General features: G+C 44.8%; 1 protein-coding gene across 1 annotated transcript in view; it reads left to right on the forward strand.

Annotated features, from left to right (window-relative positions):
* LOC139424552 (ubiquitin carboxyl-terminal hydrolase 43-like) overlaps positions 1–15,859 on the forward strand; it is a 106,585-nt gene that overhangs the window by 56,986 nt on the left and 33,740 nt on the right. Inside the window, exons 4-6 of the mRNA XM_071176509.1 lie at positions 6,944–7,036; positions 8,400–8,535; positions 13,010–13,154. Of these exons, the coding sequence (XP_071032610.1) occupies positions 6,944–7,036; positions 8,400–8,535; positions 13,010–13,154 (374 nt within the window). The remainder of the gene's footprint in view (positions 1–6,943; positions 7,037–8,399; positions 8,536–13,009; positions 13,155–15,859) is intronic.

The following is a 15,859-nucleotide window of genomic DNA, read 5'->3' on the forward strand; positions in this document are numbered from 1 at the left end:
TGATGAAGGTCACAACAACTATTTTGGGGGGGCGGGGGGGTTCAACTCAAAGTTTTTAAACAAATGAACATCCTTTTTGGCTTAGTGCTGCCTCCAATATCACAAATGTCACACTCAATCTCTTGACGTTGAAGACAATGTCCCAGCACAGGAAGCATTCAACAGACCAATCAGCTTGTCTCCTAACCCACATTGCATTAGCTCCCAGAATTCATCTTCCAACTCGTCACACCCCTCAGAGAGAGGCAGCCGAAAACAATTGTCGTCCCCCCCCCCCCCCCCCCCCATTTGAGGCGTAGCCCTCTGTTAATTTCCCATGGCGTGGGCCCTTTGTTTAAAGGTCTCTAATGGAGAAGCAGATAGAGGCAGATCAGCCTCAGTGCACTCATCCAACCCAACACAAACACCAGCAACCCAGACTGACTGACAGGGGAATTTGGCCCTGGCTACAGAAGACCTCCCCGTTTCACCAGAGGAATTGAGGTAGAGAGGAAATGAGGTAGAGAGGAAATGAGGAAGAGGGGAAATGAGGTAGAGAGGAAATGAGGTAGAGAGGAAATGAGGAAGAGAGGAAACAAGGTAGCGAGGAAGAGAGGAAACAAGGTAGCGAGGAAATGAGGAAGAGAGGAAAGGAGGGAGCAGAGGAGGAACTGTCTGCTGACCTGTAGAGTAAAAGTCTGGAAGGACTTGCCATGTGTTCCACTTTAGACGTTATGCTAATTACAGGGCAGAAGACGCTATACTGTAGACTTTTCTCTGTGGATTGATTGGTTAGTCGAACGACTGAGGGGATACTCGAGCCTGTGCCTTTGTCCTGGAGTGGCACTGGGCTGAAATGGCATCACGACCTCTGTGCCGGCCTGTATCCGTCAGTGTCTGGGATTGGGGTCCTTGCATTTCTGTTCAGGCATCATTCGCCACCCCAGCCATTACCAATGTGTTTCTCTACCTCTTCGCTTTTAGCCACATTTGTGGAAAATGCAAATCACCAATGGCGCGATATTGAATCTCAAATGGGCTTTTCACATGGGTATTTATGAGACCCGGCTGACTCCAACCCCTGGGGAAGTTATATCTCGCATTTGTCCTCTCAATTTTTGGATAAAATCGACTGTGAATCCATTGAAATACGTTATTCAAGCAGAGAGAGGTTTTTAGCTGGTGAAACTGAAAGGAAAAGGGGATTGATTCACCGTGGGTTCAAATGTATTCACCAAGAAGGTCTGTGTTGTGTGTTTGATACAGTATCTTCATTCTGTCTCATTCTGTCTCATGTGGGTTCAGGGTAATGCCCGGTATGAGCTGTTTGCTACGAGTGCTGCGTTCAAGAAAGCTCTTGGACCGATTTACTGGTCAGACCTTCTCTAAAAGCACTATGTCTGTGTCATTATGTTTGAATTCTGTCTCATGTATGTTGATGCGTAGCATGTGCTATATGTAGGCCTATGACACGAGAGCTGCATTCCAATAGGGTGAGGCTTGCAAGTTCAGTCATGCTGTTTGGATTATTATCTCGTAATTCAGTGGTCTTGAGCGATATAGATGCTGCGTTCAAGGAAGGTGATATGAGGCTACGTGTTAAGTAATGCTGGTCACGTACTATTTATTTAGGTAGTGCAGAGAGGCTGTTCAAAACCTCATCTGTATAAATGATGAATAATGGTTTTTGGTAGACCGTCGGTCGCTAGGACTGCTAACTCGTTGCTGTGGGCTAGAGGCCAGGGGATTGGTGCTGTGAGAGTCAGCCAAATGCAGAGTGGATGGTGGTGCGAGGATAGGTTTGACACACACACACTGACACACACACTCTTCTCACAGACACACACACACACTGACAGACTCTCTGTCACGTTCTGACCTTAGTTCCTTTATTTTGTCTTTGTGTTAGTTTGGTCAGGGCGTGAGTTGGGGTGGGTAGTCTATGTTCTTTTTTCTATGTTGTACTTCTGTGTTTGGCCTGATATGGTTCTCAATCAGAGGCAGCTGTCGATCGTTGTCTCTGATTGAGAATCATACTTAGTTAGCCCGTTTTCCCCATTTTAATTGTGGGTGATTATTTTCTGTTTAGTGTATGTCACCTTACAGAACTGTTTTGTTTAGTTTCATTATCTTTGTTATTTTGTTTAGTGTTCTGAGTTTAAATAAATATGAACATGGACACTTACCACGCTGCGCATTGGTCCGATATTTCATACTCCTCGTCAGAGGAAGACGGATTACGTTACACTCTCCTCACAGACACTAACAGACTTTCTCTTCACAGACACACACACACACTGACAGACTCTCTCCTCACAGACACACACACACACACACACACACACTGACAGACTCTCTCTTCACAGACACACACACACACTGACAGACTCTCTCCTCACAGACACACACACACACACCCCAGACTGGAAACGCTGTCAGCCTCCACATACAGAGTTTTAAGCAGTGTGTGTGTGTGTGTGTGTGTGTGTGTGTGTGTGTGTGTGTGTGTGTGTGTGTGTGTGTGTGTGTGTGTGTGTGTGTGTGTGTGTGTGTGTGTGTGTGTGTGTGTGTGCGCGTCAGACTCCATGGAGAGCATTCTAAGTGATGTTGTAACGTGTAAGCCCCACTAATGCTGTGACTGTCACTTTCCCAAACAGAGTAAATACAGGAATCATTTTAAACAACTCTCAGAATGTGTGATAGATCCATAGAAATAGAATGACTAGATCCATAGAAATAGATTGACTAGATTCATAGAAATAGAATAACTAAGTAATACTTTTGAAATAGTAATGCTATTTCTATTATATCTGGGACAATATCTACAAAACCTGTCAGAGTAGGAGTGCTGATCTAGGATTAGTTTAGCCTTTTAGATCAAAAGGAATAAGATTATAAGGACAGGTGGGGGACCTGATCCTAGATCAGCGCTCCTACTCTGAGACTCTTTGTGGATACAGGCCCTGTGTTGTAACAACTCTTGTTGCAGACCTTTACCAACTATACTTGAGTGCATCACTGTCCTGGAGGGACTCAGCAGAACACCTGATAACCTGTACTCATTCAGCTGAGAACAACCAGGAGGAAAAGAGAGAGCAGAGAAAGCAGAGAGAGGAGCAGTCAGATGTATCAGCACGGTGGAGCTCCACACAATATGTTCTACACAAGCTAATGGCTGTCTCTCTCTCTCCAACCAATCTCTACCACAACCACCATCCTTCCGTCTCTCTACCACCAGCATCCTTCCTTCTCTCCTCTGCCTCCATCTTTCTCTCTACATCCGCCTTTCCCTTCTCCGTCTCTCACCCCCTCCCCCTGGGGATGCTGCTGACACAGTCCTCTTGGCTGTCCTCCATGTTTCTGTGCTTAACCCCCAGGCTCATCCCCTGCTGATCCCCCTGTAGGGCTGATCACCTCTGTGGCTCTGCTGTCCCACACCACTACTAAATCCCCCTGGGTGTACTCTGGCTGGGCCACTGGCCAGGGAGGTATTCATGTTGGAGTCATTATTGTGTTGGTTGACACTGGTAGTGGATGCCCTGCATGACACGGGAGGATGAGACGGGGTAGTGAATCTTTTGCATTGGGATGATGTTGCAGATGATGTTGCAGTCCCTGTTAATCTGGATGTCCTTGGTCTTGGTTCTCTCTCTTCTGTTTCCGTCTGCACTTCTCTTTTTCTAATAACCACATCTACTTAGGGATAGACATTTCGGTCAATTTTGCTGCTGACTAACTGATCATCAACAAACTGTAAAAAAAAAAAGATTTTAAAAAAATGACGTGATCGACACATCAGAGCAATGGGAGTCGTCCAAAGACTGGAAGGCAACAAGCTTAGGCACAAAATAAGTCCATAGAAACTAGGGATGCACAATATATCTGTAAGCATATCGGAATCGGACGATATTAGCTAAAAATGCCAACATCGGCGTCGACCCGATGTCTAGTTTAACGCCAATGTGCAACACCGATGTCTAAGCTGACGTGCATACCTATATAACGTAGGTAGATGATGTAATGACGCCACGAAAAATATAGCTCTACACAGCATTCCTAACCTAGCCCACAATGTCTGCTGTGTGGATCGAGCAGTCAACAAGTCGAGCCGTCATTTGAAAGAGTATGAAAATTTCAACGAGACAACTCAAAGGCAAAATCCATTCAAGCCAAGATAATGTAATTCATTGCCCTTGACAATCAACCGTTCTCTATCATGGGTGATGTTGGATTTCGCCGACTGGTCGAGCACCGGTACACACAACCAAGTAGGTGCTATTTTTCAGATGTTTCCCTACCGGAGTTACACAGTATTGTTGAAACTCACATCCCTGAGCTACTTGCTATGGACGTCACTGCTATTAGCTTCGCTACTGACATTTGGATCAGCGATGTCAACCTCATGAGCATGCTGAGTCTGACAGCACAGTGGGTCGACGTGGATTTTCTACTGAGGAAAGTCGTATTGCATGCTCAAGAATGTGCTGGTTCTTATACCGCTGTTGCCATTTCAATGGCATTTGAGAACATGTTTGAAACATGAACACACTCCTAGCGCCATTCGAACAACTGACTGGAGAAATAAGCTCATCAACTGTGTCTGCAGAAGACGTGATACCCTCTGTCATGGCATTGAAAAGCTGCTCAACAAAACCACCGACACAGACCGTTGGGGTTAAAACTTGTAAAGGTACTCTACAAGAGGCTGTGAACAAGAGATTCCGTGGTATTCTCTCTGTTTCACCACCATGCTCTATGCTAGGTACAAGGACCGCTACTTCGATGCAGACAAGAAACAGGGTTTATGTGAAATGTTACAGACACAGCTGGACAAGATGGAAACGGACACAGTGACAGTGCGCATTAGAAGAGAGGTCGCTGACAGACAGACAGCTGAAACGTCACTTCTTGACATGTATGATGAAATCCTGGTTAAGACTGAACAAATGAACAACGAAACGGCACAGCAAGTAGGCCTAACTGAAGTAAATTGGTATTGATTATGTTTTACTGGTAATGGGGACATACGTAAATGCCAACAAAATCACTTTTTGGTCAGTGTGTGTGTGTGTGTGTGTGTGTGTGTGTGTGTGTGTTTCAACTATTTAACTGAACTAGAATGCTGAAAAGGCCGCAATAAATGTAAATATCGGTTATCGGGATCGTTTTTCTTTTGACAAGGAAAATATTGGATATCGGTATCGGCCAAAAATGTAATGTCAGTGCATCCCTAATAGAAACGCATTGGACTTCTTTTGGCGAGAGTGAAACCTCTCGTTTCACCTCTTCCTCTCTAATACTATGCATGCATACAAGGACCAGACATTTTTCATTTTAATAAATTTTTATCATGGAACAAAGCAAGCCTATCTATCGTCTTACAGTCAAAAGGCTGTAGCCTATTATTTAACATGCAACTCCTGTAATGAAGCAGCTAATAAACATTTACCCAAAATGCAATTGGTGGAAAACCCAGTTCTAAACTGTGCAGCTAATGGAGCAGTTCCATTTGACAGAGATGACATCTCAATTAGAAACTTAGAAAGAGGGGGAATCTAATAGCAACTACTATGATGGGTTGCTAATGTGATTAGGATTGTGCCTTTGGCTGCTGGACAATGAAAGAAAGTTGATATGAAAATCAATAGAACAGGAGAGAAATGCTGGTTAATGGCATGAGGAAGTCTTTATAAAATAATTGCCTCCACGTTTCTATGGAGGTATTTTGGCTAGGTAACACATGCCTCATTATTTGAAGTGACGTAAACGTTCAAGTTTCAAACAATTATACTGCCTCAAGCTCACATTGTAAAATGGTGGGTGACGCGCTGATAGTCAACGGTAAGCAGGCTATAGCGTATGCATCCGAGTGCCGAATGGGAGGCGCGCTTTACGAGTTGATATTGAGAAATAAAAATAACTCCTTTTTAATCATGGACACCAATGTTTTTAACAAGCGATTGCATTTAGAATTGTTATTTGTTGCTCAATGATTGGGCTTCCGAAAGCAGTTTTCACTGCAGTAAGTAGGCTATACCTCTCCTCAAACTAAGCTCTGCATGCTGTGCACGTGTGACGAATAAGATGCATGACGACTAACGAAATACAAGCGTGCCAATTTAATCCTACAAAATTATGAAAATGAACCTAAGCATTACCGGTCAAATTAATTTAAGGTGGCTAAGCGATGTAGCGGTTAACTTCCTACATCTACTTCATTTCTGCTGTGTGACTCTTTTTCTTTCTTTCTTTTTTCGTTCCCACATTCCTCTCTTCCCACCACGGTTTTTGAACACCTGCTGAAATATTTAAATAAAACCACATTATTTCTCTCCTTTCTTGTGAATATTTCAGTCTATTCCGGTGTGTTTCCTAACTGGGGATGTGAGGCTCCAGGTGTAGTGTTGTCTCTCGTGGAGCTAAATGTACTTTCTCTGTTCTGCCCACCTACTCTGTAATACGCCATGCATAACGTTACACATATAGAGAAGCCCTGCCAGGTGAGGTTAGATCTCTACTTCTCCACTCAACCTAAACACACACACACACACCACACACCACACACACGGTGCCCAAGATCATGTGTCTATGTACCACACCATCCCACCTCACGTGAGAGGAGCTGGTTGGAAAATGGATTTGACCAGGTTGCCCCTCGATTAGATCTGGCTTACTCATCCTAACGTATCAAAACATTTGTTGTGTGACATAGATGATTTGGACATGAAGCACAAAAATGTGAATATAGTTAGCATTGACTTGCATTGGATTTGTGCCACAAACAAATGCTTAAAAGGTAGCATTTGATACAGTGTCCAGGTAAACAAAACTAAAGCGTGGATTGCTGTCTTACCTTGTCCATAGACTGCTTACAGGGTAAGGAAACCAATATGTCATTTAGTAATTGGGGTGAAATATCCCTTTAACCCAACCCCCTCTCTCCCTCTCTCTGTTGTGTCTGTAGGTCCTCCCTGACATGTCCGCATTGCCTTAAACAGAGCAACACCTTTGACCCCTTCCTCTGCATCTCACTGCCCATTCCCCTACGGCAAACCAGGTAAGCCACACCAGTCATAAAGCCACTGCACGTGTGTTTGTGTGTGTGTGTGTGACATGTACACTTTTTCATGTTACCAGTTCTCCCTTTTTGTGACAAGACACAGTGGAATATGATCAAGTGCTAAGCAGGGTGGGCGTTTCTGATAGATACACAACAGCTTACTGGAATAGAGTATATATCACATTGTCCCTCTCTATCTCACAGACAGTCTATCCACAGAGCCGGTATATACTGATGCTATTAACATGCTAGTTTGGTAGTAGACACTCGTATCCGATGCAACTTTCCGCATTTGTATTAAGGTATAACTCTTGTATAGCTCTTGCATATCCAGTATATGACCTTAAAACCAAGAGACTGACTTCATGAATCCTCATCAGTTCAAGTGAGACCCACACAGTTAGTGATTTTGGGACTCCGTTGTGCCCCCCCCCCCCCCCCCTTTGGGAGGGATGTAATTCTCTCATCTCATTGTCCTCACTTACCGATGGCATATTCCCCTTATCGCCCCGCTGTCTCCAACTGAAATCTCAGTGAGATCTCAATAATGGTCGTGTCTTCTTACATCAGCAGGGGGTTAACTAACATCACCGGCTCTTACTTTGTACACCGCATCTCCGCCTCTCATCCAGTCTCGTCTCATCTCAGCATGTCTAACAACATCAACAAACCAGCGCTCACATCCTCCCCGTGTCTCTGCTCTTTGAGCACTCTGTTAGCGACGACGACGACACTTCCTGAATAATGCATGATGGGAAAGCAGGAAGCTGGGGCGTCATCAGAGCTCCTGTCTCTCTACCAGACTTTCCTCTATCCATCCCTCCATCTCTCTATCTCTCCACCCCTTCTTCCCTCAACTGGGGCGGCAGGGTAGCCTAGTGGTTAGATCGTTGGACTAGTAACCGGAAGGTTGCAAGTTCAAACCCCCGAGCTGACAAGGTACAAATCTGTAGTTCCTAGGCCGTCATTGAAAATAAGAATTTGTTCTTAACTGACTTGCCTAGTTCAATAAAGGTAAAAACAAATAAAAAATAAATAAAAAACTGAGTCGTACCTCAAACCCGTGGCCTCAAATAGCGTTGAGTGCTCATCCCTCCATCCTTCCATTGCTCCACCTGTCATGCCCACATCTTCTGCACTAGCTAGCTCCTGTTGATTGTAGATAGGCATGCCTCAGCAGACACAGACAGGCTCCCTGTGGTGCTAATGCTAACACGTTAGCATCGCCTTGCAGTCAGGCATGCCCAGACAGACACTGTGGAGGGGATAAGAGACCAGCACAGCAAGTCTAGATGCTGTCTTTGTGTGTGTGTGCTTGTGAAGAACTGTCTGGAACAAGATTCTCTTTCTCCCTCTCCAGGTGTATGCGTGTGACCCTGGTGTTCAGTACTAAGGGTCAGAGGTATCTACGTGTCGGTCTGGCTGTGCCTCTCATCGGCTCCATCTCCTGCCTGCGTGCCATGGTTGCTGAGGAGGGCAAGACCACGCCAGACCAGGTAAGGGTCGCACACACATGGTCAGTGGGCCAGACTTGTTAGCCTACTAAATCTTGAAGGCCCTATCCATCATCAAACTATGTCTATGGGGTGTAAATTCATTATTCCACTCTGTAACATTGTAACATTCCACTCTGTAACACTGTAACATTCTCGTGGTGAGTATCTCTGTCCGTTAATTACCATACCTCCCAGACAGAGGCTTATTACCCCCATCATGGAAAGGCCTGCTGCTCTGACTGACAGAAAAAGGAAAACCAGGCAGATAAAGAGAGGGGGCTAGACGGACAGAGAAAGGGAGAGGGACTAGACAGAGAGAGAAAGGGAGAGGGGCTAGACGGACAGAGAAAGGGAGAGAGACTAGACAGAGAGAGAAAGGGAGAGGGGCTAGACGGACAGAGAAAGGGAGAGGGACTAGACAGAGAGAGAAAGGGAGAGGGGCTAGACCGACAGAGAAAGGGAGAGGGGCTAGACGGACAGAGAAAGGGAGAGGGGCTAGACGGACAGAGAAAGGGAGAGGGACTAGACAGAGAGAGAAAGGGAGAGGGGCTAGACGGACAGAGAAAGGGAGAGGGACTAGACAGAGAGAGAAAGGGAGAGGGGCTAGACCGACAGAGAAAGGGAGAGGGGCTAGACGGACAGAGAAAGGGAGAGGGGGCTAGACCAACAGAGAAAGGGAGAGGGGCTAGACGGACAGAGAAAGGGAGAGGGGCTAGACGGACAGATAAAGGGAGAGGGGGCTAGACCGACAGAGAAAGGGAGAGGGGGCTAGACCGACAGAGAAAGGGAGAGGGGCTAGACGGACAGAGAAAGGGCGAGGGGCTAGACAGAGAGAGAAAGGGAGAGGGGCTAGATAGAGAGAGACTAGAGCACACCAGACACGTAGAATAACAGAGACTGGAGCACACCAGCCACGTAGAATGACAGAGACTAGAGCACACCAGACACGTAGAATGACAGAGATGAAGAGAGGGAACAGATAGACAGAGAAAGATAGGAATATTTCAGACAGAGACACTCTGCTGTCAGTCCCACAGCTGGGCCTAATGTCTCGTCATGGTATGTGAGAAGGAGCAGGATGGGACATCACTGTCTGTCTGTCTGTTTGTTTGTTTGTGATTTGATAAAAGCCTTCTCAGAAAACAGATGTGAGGAGAGAGTAAGGAATCCTTAAAGGTCCAATGCAGCCAATTTTATCTCAATATCAAATCCTTTCTGGGTGACAATTAAGCGTCTTACTGTGATTGTTTTCAATTAAAATGGTCAGAAAGGAAACAAAAAAAGCTTCTTAGCAAAAAGCAATTTCTCAAGCAAGTTTCATGACTGACCACGAGAATCAGGTTTGCAATGAATAACTTCAATCAGACCCCCTTACACCCATAGAGGGGGAAGGAAAGAACTAGTTGTGATTAACAACTCACGTCCGGTCGTAAATTAAGGGAGAAGATAAAATGGCACCGGAGCAGAAGGCAGACGTTTTATGTGCCCCCAACTGATTGAGTTTTTTTGTTTGTTTATCTGCGTTGTTTGTAACTTGTTTTTTTTACTCATTTTGTACATAATGTTGCCGCTACCGTCTATTATGACCGGAAATAACTTCTAGACATCAGGACTGCGATTTCTCACCACGGACTAGCAGAATCCTTTTTCTTCTTTTACGACTCTGACGAGCCCGAGGTGGAGGATATGGCTCTCTCAGGAACAGGCCCCGAGCCCAGTGATCTGCGTGAAAAGGAGGCGGAGAAAGAGAGGCCGGAGAGCGGGCTGCCTGCTGAGAAGTCGTAGGTGATCGAATAAACCCCCACTTCCCTCAATTCTGCTAGCAAATGTGCAGTCTTTGGACAATAAAATTGACGAGTTACGCTTAAGATTAAACTGAACGACGACAACATCAGCATACAGCTGGCTGGTTATACGATGTACCGGCAGGATAGAACAGCGGCGTCTGGTAAGACAAGGGTCGCGGTCGCCGGTCTATGTATTTTTGTAAACAACAGCTGGTGCTCGATATCTAAGGAAATCTCGAGCTATTGCTCACCTGAGGTAGAGTTTCTCATGATAAGCTCTAGACCACACTACCTACCAAGAGAGTTTTCATCTGTATTCTTTGTAGCTGTTTACATACCACCACAGTCAGAGGCTGGCACTAAGATAGCATTGAATGAGCTGTATTCTGCCATAAGCAAACAAGAAAACGCTCACCCAGAGACGGCGCTCCTAGTAGCCGTAGACTTTAATGCAGGGAAACTTAAATCAGTTTTACCAAATTACTATCAGCATGTTAAATGTGCAACCAGAAAGAAAATAACTCTGGATCACCTATATTCCACACACAGAGACACATACAAAGCTCTCCCTCACCCTCCATTAGGCAAATCTGACCATAATTCCTTCCTCCTGATTCCTGCTTTCAGATGCTAAGCTACAGGACTGTTTTTCTAGCACAGACTGGAATATGTTCCGGGATTCTTCCTAAGGCATTGAGGAGTACACCACATCTGTCATTGACTTCATCAATAAGTGCATCGATGACATCATCCCAACCTCCTCAACATGAGGTGGAGATGATAAAATCACCTCCTGGACAATCACTGATACGGCAGATTAGCTGTCCTAAGTAAAGTATCTTCAAAAGCAAATCCTGTTACTCTGCTCAAACCATTACGCCACTCTCATCACCCCACTGGGGAAACATCGAACCATCTTCAAAGAAGCATCTTCAATAGTAAATGGAAGGCAAAAATCAACTCTGTAGTTCTGTTCAGGACTACACGACAAGTCATCGGATACCGGACAACTATGAAGAAGGACATCAGTAGAAGAATTGTTGGAATATTTCGGACAATCAGAGCCTTACACGTGTGCCACAAAAAGGCCCAACCCCCTTTCCAAGGCTGCCCTGTTCACCGAGAGATCCCCGGTGAACCCAGACATTTCACGTAAATACATTCCTGATTTCTTGCTCAAAGCGGGCGGCGGTTCGTGTGGAAAGTATATGATTATTTAGGTGAGAGTAGTTTGTGAATGTGGCAATGTTATCCATGTTGTCATTCTGCTTGGGAACTGTTTTCAGCGTATTACGTCTCCAATATCAGTGTAGAATGCATGTTTATCCTGTGTTCTCATTTAATTAGCTAGTAAATAAATAATTAAACCAATTTGTTTAGTACAGAATCAATCAGAATCAAGTAAAGCTCGGGTTTTTGCAGATGCAAAAGGTTATGACTGTTCAGAATGGTGATATGATACGAGGTTATTTATTATTATTTTTATTTCACCTTTATTTAACCAGGTAGGCTAGTTGAGAACAAGTTCTCATTTGCAACTGCGACCTGGCCAAGATAATGCAAAGCAGTTTGACACATACAACAACACAGAGTTACACATGGAATAAACAAACACACAGTCAATAATACAGTAGAAAAGTATATATACAGCATGTACAAATGAGGTAGGATAAGGGAGGTAAGGCAATAAATAGGCCATGGTGGCGAAGTAATTACAATATAGCAATTCAACACTGGAATGGTAGAATGTGCAGAAGATGAATGTGCAAATAGAGATACTTTGGTTCAAAGGAGCAAGATAAATACATAAATACAGTATGGGGATGAGGTAGATTGGATGGGCTATTTACAGATGAGCTATGTACAAGTCCAGTGACCTGTGAGCTGCTCTGACAGCTGGTGCTTAAAGCTAGTGAGGGAGGTAAGAGTCTCCAGCTTTAGTGATTTTTGTTACGATTAATAAGTTGTGTGTTTATGGATGTGATAGGTAAAGAACTTTTAGAGTTTAATTCAGGAGATGGTAACTCTTTAAGCAACCACTCTTGTGATGCCCCAAATCCTAATGAGTTAATTGTTACATTATTACATTTGGTCAGGCAACAATTAAACATAGTTAGTTAAATAGATAAATAACAAATCTTCAGATTAATATTATTGTCAAATCAACGGCACAAGAGTTTTGCCAGGACTGTCAGACAGTAGTCTGAGTGGGGAGGGGTGATGTCACCAGGCAGTCCAAAACTCCATCCCACCAAAACAGGCAGACATTTCAGGCAATCTTTTCTAACAGCTCTTACAGCTCTTACACTATCATCATTTTTTTTTAAATATGAGTTTTATTCCAACCCCATAGTGTGGAAATCACATTTTCGACTGCACTGGGCCTTTAATATGTGTTTACTTTAGAAGGATCTTGAACAGACTTATAATGCAAATATAGCATGTCTGCTCTGTTTGCTTTGCCACATATATTCCCTGTTTGTCCTCTATAGCTTGTCTGTCTACAATTTGTAGCCTGTGTATGTGTATGTTTGACCCCCATCCTAAGCCACTTAGCCATGTCCATGGCTGTTTATACATAAAGTCTGTTTCCGTGCTAAGTGTCTGTATTAAGCAATGCACATCTCTTTTAACAAATCTCCTCCTCGCTCTCTCTCTCCTTCCAAAACCCCCCGGCCCCCTTCCAGGTGGTCCTGTCAGAGCTCTACGCCACCGGCTTCCAGCGTTCGTTCTCTGACGACGACGATCTGACCAGCGTTGCCGAGAGCGATGTGGTCTATGCCTTCCAGGCTCCGCCCCTCCACACACGGGGAGGCTCCACAAGAATCTCGGGTAACCATGGCTGCATCCACAGCCCCAAGTGTGTGTGTGTGTGTGTGTGTGTGTGTGTGTTTTTCTCTCTCTCTCTCTCTCTCAGGCTAGCCTGAAGCTATTTGGCTTCAGCACAATGGATTTGTTGAACACTATAGTGCAGTTCTTAGCTGTTTCAATTTCATGGACAGGTACTGTATTTCTGTCTAGGTTATTAAATTCTCTCAGACAGTGTCCCTGACGGTCTCATATCTAGCTCAGGGCTTGATGTATGAGGTAAAGGCTCGCTCTCACCCATACACACACGACACACATACACTCACTCTCTCACATACTTGAATCGTGAACGTGGATGAGATGGAGCCAGCCTTGCGTCACCTCCCTTTGAAATCAGCCCCAGGTTTGCCAGGCGCCGTCAAATTAACTATTGATATGGCGAGTGCACATGCACGTATGTACGCACACACACACATGCACAGACACACTTTTTTTCACCTGTTGACTCCTATCTAGTTGACCCGTTTCCAAAAGGAGGGTGTCTTAACTCTTATCCCTGGGGGACGCCCGACCGGAAGGCTACGTTCAGAGCAACACACCGCTAAATGAAACCCTTACTGTGTTTTTCCAACGTTCTTTAGCTCCTGAAAAGGGCCACATCAATAATTCAATAATGTGCTCAAAGGGGTCATGAAAAATGTACGATCCTCAATCTCTCTCTGGGAACGATAGAATGATATCTTTATCACCTGGAGACAGAGGAGAGAAAATAATGTCCCAGCGCTAATGGAGGTGATCAGACTAAGGGTAGAGGAGAGAAAATAATGTCCCAGCGCTAATGGAGGTGGTCAGACTAAGGGTAGAGGAGAGAAAATAATGTCCCAGCGCTTATGGAGGTGATCAGACTAAGGGTAGAGGAGAGAAAATAATGTCCCAGTGCTATTGGAGGTGATCAGACTAAGGGTAGAGGAGAGAAAATAATGTCCCAGTGCTATTGGAGGTGATCAGACTAAGGGTAGAGGAGAGAGGAAGAGGCACACACACACACCGACACACTCATTAGCACTCAAAAGCACACATGCATTATGCACATGTATACAATAACTATCTATTTTTTATACACACTCTACTGTGAATGACGAATGAACTCCTATTACCAATGTAATGATTCAAAACCTGAGCTGAGCTGATTAGACTCAACATAACATGCATTCAGTTACTGCAAGCGTCATTACTGTTTCTGACAGCTCCCTGCCATCTTAACTACCCCACAGTCTCCATAACAATGGCGGGTCATTTCACAACAGCTAAACGCTCGTAACAGGTTTATTGAATAGGGTCTTCATTGCTTTAATGTAATAGATTGAATAGAAGCCTGAGTAACATTGTGTGTGCGTGTTTGTGTGTGCGTGTGTGTGTGTGTGTGTGCGCACGCGCACTGTTAGCTTTACAGAGCTGTGGAGAGGACGTGATGAGATATTGTTACATCCTATTGTTGTCTAATTGGTTCGTGTGCTCCTTATTGTGCTGGTTAAGTAGCCAATTACTGTAATCATCTGCAATCATCACTCAATCAGAACCCCTGGGTGATGTGGATGTAATCAAATGAGCCATTGAAATATGCATTATTATATGCACCATAGCGCTGTGGGTTCAGCATACGGTACCGCATTTACCCGCTTTGTTTTATCCAACAGCTATAGAAATGTAATACTGAATAATGGGGCTGGGTTGATAATATATTTTAGGATGTAGGCTAGGCTGTAATGATATTTTTATGCCGAGCCACAATTAATAAGGAAATTGTCCTAATTAAGAATTCATTGGTGTGACTGCTCTGTCTGCTGAGTCTGTCACAAACAAGACCCAGACATTCCTACCTCTTGTGGCCACAGAAAGATGATGTGGAACCTTGGCAGACTGTTAGAGCCTCATTTCAATGGGGCCATGTTAGAATGCGACATCCTGTCAGTAAACCGCTGTCATCGTCGGAAATAAACAACGAACGCTTACGTATATGTATTTGGGCGAGCATTCAAACCACAGCTGTCACCACCCATATTGACTGTATTAAGCTTGTAGTACCTCCCTCCCTCTCTTCCGCTGTAGATATATGTATAATTATGGACACCGTTGGCTCTTTAAACCTGTGACCAGACAGGCCCTCATTTGGCGGTACAAATCAGCCAGTCACGACCCACCCTCTCTCTCTCACTCTCTCTCTCTCTCTCACACATGTACACACGTCCCAGCCCCTCCTTTGGCTGGTACATGTGTGCCTTAGCCTATGCGTCACTCCCCCCTTGGGCTACAGACAGACGGTCACACAGTTGACCCCCAGCGTGGTCCAGTCTCCTCACCATGATTAATGGCCCTGTGTGTGTAATCTCATTTCACGTGAGTGTGTGTGTGTGTGTGTATGCGTGCAGGCATGTCTGCCTGTCTGTCTATCTCTGTGTCGTGTGTGTGTGTGCCTCATAACTCTCTCTACAACATCGGCACAATCTGAGCCCCAGCGGGCACAGCAGAGGCACAAAGCCAATCTGCTCACCGGCTAATAAAAGTCCCAAATTGAAACGGGGAATTTGGTTAGCGAAGGAAAGGTTACGATTTCTCATGTCGGATAAGAGGAAGTAGCTCAGCGGGGGACTGGGAATCAGGCCCATTGCCTCCTGGTGGGGAGTCAAAATTAGCAGAGCCTAAGAAATCTGTTGAAAATATTAGGAGAG

This window comes from Oncorhynchus clarkii, chromosome 13 (assembly GCF_045791955.1).
Source record: "Oncorhynchus clarkii lewisi isolate Uvic-CL-2024 chromosome 13, UVic_Ocla_1.0, whole genome shotgun sequence".
Lineage (NCBI taxonomy): Eukaryota > Metazoa > Chordata > Actinopteri > Salmoniformes > Salmonidae > Oncorhynchus > Oncorhynchus clarkii.